At 27.5% G+C, this 7,891-nt stretch overlaps 2 protein-coding genes across 2 annotated transcripts; one reads left to right on the top strand and one right to left on the bottom strand.

Annotated features, from left to right (window-relative positions):
* Positions 1–1,223: 1,223 nt before the first annotated feature.
* Positions 1,224–2,347, bottom strand: LOC111032575 (piggyBac transposable element-derived protein 4-like). Its single transcript, XM_022312952.1, has 3 exons — positions 2,169–2,347; positions 1,598–2,106; positions 1,224–1,504 (listed from the first exon to the last, which is right to left on the bottom strand). The coding sequence occupies exons 1-3, from the start codon at positions 2,345–2,347 to the stop codon at positions 1,224–1,226; spliced, it is 969 nt and encodes a 322-aa protein (XP_022168644.1).
* A 2,065-nt stretch (positions 2,348–4,412) lies between these two features.
* On the top strand, positions 4,413–5,907 carry LOC111032584. The gene is made up of 4 exons (XM_022312964.1): positions 4,413–4,944; positions 5,057–5,177; positions 5,237–5,371; positions 5,439–5,907. The coding sequence occupies exons 1-4, from the start codon at positions 4,776–4,778 to the stop codon at positions 5,563–5,565; spliced, it is 552 nt and encodes a 183-aa protein (XP_022168656.1). The 5' UTR covers positions 4,413–4,775; the 3' UTR covers positions 5,566–5,907.
* The last annotated feature ends 1,984 nt before the right edge of the window (positions 5,908–7,891 follow it).

Below are 7,891 nucleotides of genomic sequence, written 5' to 3'. Positions count from 1 at the left end.
TGCGCCAACTTAAGTTCTTTTCAGAGACATAATATCAATGTCAGTGGGTGTGTTTCCTTATATTTTAAATATGTAAAACATTAGTGACCGGTTTAGATCGTCATCAAGTGGCACATCGGAAAAAAAACCGATTAAAAAAAAAAATATATGTATTCGTAAATAAGTAATAAACAATAAACATTCATGTGTTCCTTTGTAATTATTATTAATTGAAAATGAGCATCTATATTAATGTATGACAATCATTATAACTGTATGTCATTCGATTTAAATTTCGTTGATTTATTATCTGGTTTTTAATTTTGACATCTTGACAGTTATAAACAGAGTATAAGACATTACATATAATTCAATATCATTAAATAATAAATTATAATGTAAATGATTTACATTGTAATTTAATAAATATCAAATGAACAAGATGGAATTATACTTATTTTATTATCATTAAGTATTTAATTTTTAAGAATGATATTTAAGTATCTAAAAAGTATAATGTCTTTTATTATGCTTAAAACTCTTTGATGCACAACATAAATGTCACAAAAAAAAACCCATTTTGCACACAATAATATATTTTAGGTATATACAATTAGTTTTGCTAATAATGACTTTTTATTAGTTATCTAACATAGAATTACTTTGAAAAAAAAAAAAATACAATTTGTACTTAAGTATAAGTGGTGGGTTAAAAAATGTCCCGTGGTGCACTATCGGTAGTCGCATCTGTCACTGGTCAATAAATTATATGCAGGAATGAATAATAATTTCTGAAACACAAAATAATTTTATTAGTGATAGGTAAGCGTTTACATAATTTAATGATTTACCTTCAACTACTGTGGTATTGTACAAAGCAAGTCTTGTTTTTTCCTAAGCATAACGGAACATCACAAATTGAACATTTCCAATTTGTTCGAGTTTCATTATCTTTTGTGCTGCAAAGTGTATATCTTCTTCTTGTTGATCTTGTAGGTCGGTGTGCAGATTGTTCCATTCTTATTAATGGTGAAACTGTTGGTTTTCCTTTTTTAATACTAACTGGATGACTCGAACGATGGCTCTACAGTCATACGTCGTTTTTGCACTAACGTTTTCGATACAAATTCTCTTGAAATGTCACGTTTAAATTGTTTTAATGACATTTTTTCTGTACACAGCTCTTTATAAATAACATGGGCATTAACTATTGAAGCATCGATAAAATAAAAAAAAATTCGATGTCACCACTTATGACTTTTTCTGTCAATTTGGTAAGATTTTTTATTCTGATCAAACTTGTCGACGCAGTTCATATTATTATTATAGTCTTGCAGAACTTTAGGGCATTTAACCATAGTTGCAGAACCATCTTTGGATTTCCTTTGTACCTGAGTTACATTTTGTGGATCATGAAAATTAGATAATAAACTAACGATTCGTTTTTCTTTCCATTTTACTATAGAAATATTATCTTGATCAGCTGTTATTTGCCAGTCATAATCACCCAGTTTCATATTTTTATCTGGACATAATTTTGGTAAATATTTTTTTGTTAAATTTATTGTTCCACATGCATTTATTCCTTTGGTTTTCAAATATGATAGGAGGGGCAAACTCTTAAAAAAATTATCGATATAAAGATGATGGTTTTTGTTCTGTAATGGAAACGATAAATCTTTTACAACACGACCGCCTAAATTTTTTTCCACATTTTCACCAACTTTACCTGAATATATTTCAAAATTCCATATGTACCCCTTTTTATCTGCAAGTAACCAAACCTTGTATCCCCTTTTAATGGTCTTTTTCAGCATATATTGTTTCAATGTAGATCGTCCTTTAAATTTGATCATTGATTCGTCGACCGCAATTATTTTGTTAGGATTATAATACTTTTGAAAATTATATTTTAAAACTGTTAAATATGGCCGAACTTTATAAAGTTTATCATATCCTATTTCATTTTTTTTAGGTATCATTTTGTTATCATTTAAGTGTATAGTAGGCACCAACCAACCAAAACGATTTACTAATTGACTTATATAACTGTCGTGAAGGTCTGGTGCTGATGACCAATAATCTCTATAGCTGGGTGATCTTTTTATACCCATCAATATATTTAACCTAGAAATGTCATAATTTCTTGATTGGCAGTTTTCATGTACAATTTTCCGTTTTTCATGTACCGTTGCTGGGCGTATAAATTAGTTTGTCGTACTACTAAATTAATAATTTCATCGGAAAATAAGAGTTTGAAAACTGAAAATGTTGTATGATCTTGTTCTTTGTCGATTAAATCACTAGGGCCTGTTGTTTCAATAAAATCGGATATTGGTTCCATTAAAAATTCCTTTTTTTTGACCATGTCGATCGTATGAAATTGAATTCGTCAGTATTTTGGGTATGATTAGACACTTGAATTTTTGTACAATTAATTTAGGGATTAAAAATAATAAATATTCAAATATACTCGATGATTATAGTATACCGACTATTTCCGTCACTACAAGCACGGTGGGTTATAATTTGTACACCGATTATTTTCAATATTTTGTCTAAAATGGTTTGTAAATAATAATGTTTCCATCACCAATATAAATAATACTAGTTTTATAGCACATACAAGTGAACGCCACTAAAATAAACCTATTTTTGTATAATTCATGATAAATTAAAAACCATAAATAAAATATAATATACTTTATCATGGACACAATATTCAAAATGAAAAAAAGTAAGGCAATTCTCAGTAAAATGTCTAGTATAAAATTACACACACTACTAACAAGTATTTATAACATAACATTAGCTTATTTCTTATTAAATTTTTAAGAAAAGGCAGACAATATTATTAAAATGGTGGGTTATTTTGCGTACCACCATGCAGCAAAGGTTTATAATTTGGTGGGTTATATTTTGACCCGTCATGCTTCAAAGAGTTAAGATTAAGTTAATTAAATGTAATTAATTTAATTATCGCTATAATATACTCAGATACAAAAGTAGTTCCAGATAGGGGTTTTTAATAAATTAATACTTATATAACACCATTTGATGTAAAGAATAACTCACAGATATACTTTAGTTACCAATAGCAAACTTAAGTGACATACATTTGTTTAAATTCATTAGAAAATACTCTGTGCCTATAAGTATTTGAAAGTTAGCAATAATGCCGAAGTGCGTTTTTGAAAATTGTGATAGTGGTAGTAGGAAGAAAGGAAAAAATCAGACGAACCTTGCAGTACATCTGCATAGGTTCTCAAAAGATATAAATTTGTGTCTTAAGTGGTTGCAACAAATTGAATACGATCAATCTATTAATGCAAAATCTGTAAATCTTAAAACTGGTAACATCATCTATTCATATGAAATAGACATTAACATTATTCACGTTACATGTATTGTTATTTTCACTTACATTTACTTATTAAAATTCATCTAGCCGTTGTTTGTTCATTGCATTTTGCTCCATACCATATTGCCGATAAGCCAATGATACAGAAATTATTGAAATATTCACCTTAGCGTATGCAAAAACTTAGAGATGATGCAATTCCTTTGAGGTAAATAACATTCAGGTTTTATTTTTTTAGATTTATTTTATACCAATGTTTTGTTTAATAGTATTTATGGTACAGACTATTATGATATACTTTTCATAAGACCAGTGAACCCTTCTACACCAGTAAACAAAATTTATCCACCTAAAATAGTAACACCTGCTGGAGTATTTGATGTGTAAGTTTCCTATAAATATTTTGTTTATTGAAATATTCTTATAATTTTTATGTGCATTTAAATAGCAATTAAATTCAACAGTAATATAATATTTGTATAATGCTTAAAGAAACTAATAATAAACATCAAAATGTTTCAAAAACATTGGATTTTGTCAACGCTGAACTAGGGGTTTAACCGTTAGTTGATGATTCAGATAATGATTCGATTCAGAAGTAATTTAGAAACTTGATGCTTTTGTTAATTCTTAAATGAAATAATCATGTTTATTTTTATTTAGGCTGATGGAATCTGTAGATTTGTATAAAAACAAAAATTACCAATAGGTATGTCCACATTAAGGACATGGGCTTCTGCATTCACAATTCAACCTGGTATTTTAACTAATGTATTACAACTTCTGAAACCCAAAGGTATAATAAAAAGTGTAATGAAGATGTAACAGTTTTAGACTTTTAAATAATATCAACTCTAATTTTTTTTTGTTCATATAAAAGGTGATTTCTTTACTGTGGAGGAAAAATTAACAGTAATTTCTTTTGATGAGACATATTTCACACAGAATTTGTTACGACAAAAAATTTGAAAAAGTATATGGGCCACATAGATGTGTTCAAACCGTTAAAGCTAGAGTAAGCAAATTAATTAATCATGTTACATTTCTATTCAATTTACTTGAATAAAATGAATTAACCTAAAGGTTTATTGAACAATTGGAAACGACCGATAATATTCTATAACTATGATACTGCTATGACAAAAGAATTACTTAAGAGGACGTGTCACGAAAAATTTACGCGTGCAACCATGACAAATAAAACAGGTATGACAGCAAGGTTACGAGTACTACGTGATACTGCGCAAACATGGCGTCCGGCTTGCTCCGCTTATCACATATTTGCTATTGATAACTTGTTTATAATGTAAACGATGATAATGATAAATAATTTCATATTTTCATGTCAATTTGAATTTTTAAAAGATTTTCCACTTTCATTTAGTATTTACTATTATATAACTATTGAACTATTTATTGTATTTATAATTACACAATGCCAGTTTGTGTATATGAAGGGTGTTTTAGTGGCAGTAGAAGAAAAGATAAAACCAGAGACCCGAACATCCACCTGCATAGGTTTCCAAATGACCCAATTCTTCGACAATTATGGGTGAAACAAATAGTCAGAAACAGTGAGGTTACTAATATTAATTGTGAAACAGGTTAGTGCTATTATTGAAATAATTTGTAATTCATTAAATATGATATTAATATTATGCAGACATCCAAGCATATAGTATTCAAGTTTTCCACTATAAACTTAATTTTTTCTAGGTGTTGTGTGTTCACTTCATTTTTCACCAGACTGTCTGGCAGAAAAATCATATGCACAAAAAGTTGCATCATACTCTCCGAAATGCCTAAGAAGACTAAAACTGGATGCTATACCGTTGACGTAAGTCTTATTTTTGGCCTTCATTTTCATATGTTAATTAGGCTTTTAACTTATTTTAGAAAACATGGATTACATTATGATGATATACCATATACACTTTTGGAAAGTTTAGGAACTCCACCTATAAAAGGTTCACCTGCTGTAATAAAAACCCCTAGTGGTTATTTTAAAGTAACACAATCTGAAGTAGAAGTGTAAGTATAAAAACTATTATTAAACTTCTTAAAAATTTAACTGTGTTTTTTAACTATTTCATGTTAGAAATCATCACAATGATGTTATCTCAGTCCGTTCAAAACTTTTTGATGATTTATGTAATGACTTGGAAGTAGGTCCTTTAAGTGAAAATACTGTAGTAACGCCAACCGATGAACCATATCATAAGTAACGTTAAAGCTATCGCATACTATTACTTATGAAATGTATACTATTTAATAAAATTAATATTCTTCTGTGCCTTTTGTGTATACGTGTTCTTATATTATATAATGGTGTTCAACTACCTACTATTTTTGTTTTAGTGTTTTACATTCTGCAACCATCAAATTTTGTGTGTACAAAAATGAGAACCAAAGGACTTTATCAATACCTTTACATTTTATCTATCATTGAAAACTTATGTTCTTGATTTGTTTAGGTTTGTAAAAAAAAAACACCTATTACATCAAGAACAGGTTTTTAATAATAATATTAATTACAAAATATTTATTGCATTCAAAGAAAACATATAATCATACAAACAAGTTTAAAATACAAAATATAATGTAAAACAAAAATTGTTATTAGAAAACATTAATACATTTAAGCATTTTAATATTTACCTTAATGTTCTGTAGTTAAAATTTAACATTTGTAACTGTCACTACTTAATTATTGCTTTATTTGTTTATATTGTAAACTTAGTTAATAACTTAATTTTTTATGTTACTTTAGTACATATTTATTATCAATTATCATAATCATTAAAACTTAAAGTGTATATAGAAGTATTATTATTATTAAGTAGATATTATAGTATGTGGTAAAGTGTGTTATACAAGTTGTTTTATTTATTTTTTGTTATATTAACATGTATAATTGTTTAATGCTTTTTTGTTTCACATTATTTAGTACCTTATTAATAAACAATTGATTTTTGTGTAAAGATAATTTTGTGTTTAAGTTTAAATATTTCTTATTATTTGTATTTGGTCAGAGTTATAAATTTTACGGTGGTTTTTAAACCAAAATTTCTAGATTAAAAACTTATTTTCAAAAACTTACTGAAGAAAATAAAAATCTAAATGAGAGACTAGCTGGGTATAAAAATATTATTTTCCTTCAAAAAGAAAAGATAAAATGGTATGAAAACTTTGTCAATTTAGAGGAACAACGATTTGAAAATCGATTTAGTACTATATTATCAACAATATTCACACCCACCCAAATCCATCTACTATTGCATCAAAAAAAAACAGTTCCCAAGTGGACCACGGAAGATATATGTTCTGCAATCACATTGAGAAGTATATCTCCCAAAATGTACCGCTTCTTAAGAACAAAGAAAAATATGCCCTTACCAGGTTAATTAAAAACAACGTAAAACCATTTAATATTTTTAAACAACTTTTAACATACATTTTAATTGTTAAGCTTTGTCAACACTTCGAACATGGGCCTCAACATGTTCCATTAGTCCTGGGTTATTAACTCAGGTATTTTCACTAATGAAATCTAAAGGTAAAAAGAAAAAAATTACTTGCAATTTAAATATACATAGAAGTATAAAGAAAATAGTAATTTTTAATGAAATTTTTATCCAAGGTGAATTAATGAGTCCAACTGAAAAACTAACAGTTTTGAGTTTTGATGAAACATATATTTCAAGCAGGATTTGTTTTGACAAGCAGAATGAACAAGTTTTAGGTCCTTATAAATGTGTACAGACGGTTATTGCTCGAGGTACCTACAAAAAAAAAATTTATACCTTGATAATATTTAAAAAAATATATATACCTCTATAATAATAATTAATTCATTGTAAAATATTATGTATTATTTCTTAAAGGTCTTGTTAATAATTGGAAACAACCAATTTACTATAGCTTTGATACGGCTATGACAAAAGAGCTTTTGCTCAAAATCATAAAAGAGTTGTACTATGTTGGATATGAAACAATTGCTATGGTAAATGATATGGGCCCAACAAATATGTGTTTATGGAAAGATTTAAACATTGCAATAGGAAATACTTCTTTTGAGCATCCGTGTAATAAAAAACAAATACATGTATTTGCAGATGTGCCACACCTCATAAAATTGTCAAGAAATCATTTACTTGATAAGTATGTATTTATGGTTGGCAAATTATGTTTTTATGACATATAGTTCAATATTTATAGAGGATTCATACTACCAAATGGCACATATGTTGGGAAGAATATATTTCAAGAGCTAATCAATTTAGATTCTCAACATGACTATAGATTGGCACATAAAGTTTCTGAAAGGCATATTTTAGTAAATGGACCAGGGCGTATGAATGTCAGGCTAGCAGTACAGTTACTTTCTGATTCAGTGTCTAAAGCAATTGCCTACTATGGTGAAAAAAAATATATTGAAAAGTACAATTGGAAAAATGTAAGTTGAAATTAAATAACAATAAACAAAATTATACATAATATTCAATATAATTAATATTAAATGACAAACTGTTAACATTCACATATATTTAT

This window comes from Myzus persicae, unplaced genomic scaffold (genome assembly GCF_001856785.1).
Source record: "Myzus persicae strain clone G006 unplaced genomic scaffold, MPER_G0061.0, whole genome shotgun sequence".
Classification (NCBI taxonomy): Eukaryota; Metazoa; Arthropoda; class Insecta; order Hemiptera; family Aphididae; genus Myzus; species Myzus persicae.
The sequence above is the reverse complement of the archived record's forward strand: the minus strand, read 5'-3'. Positions and strand labels throughout refer to the sequence as shown.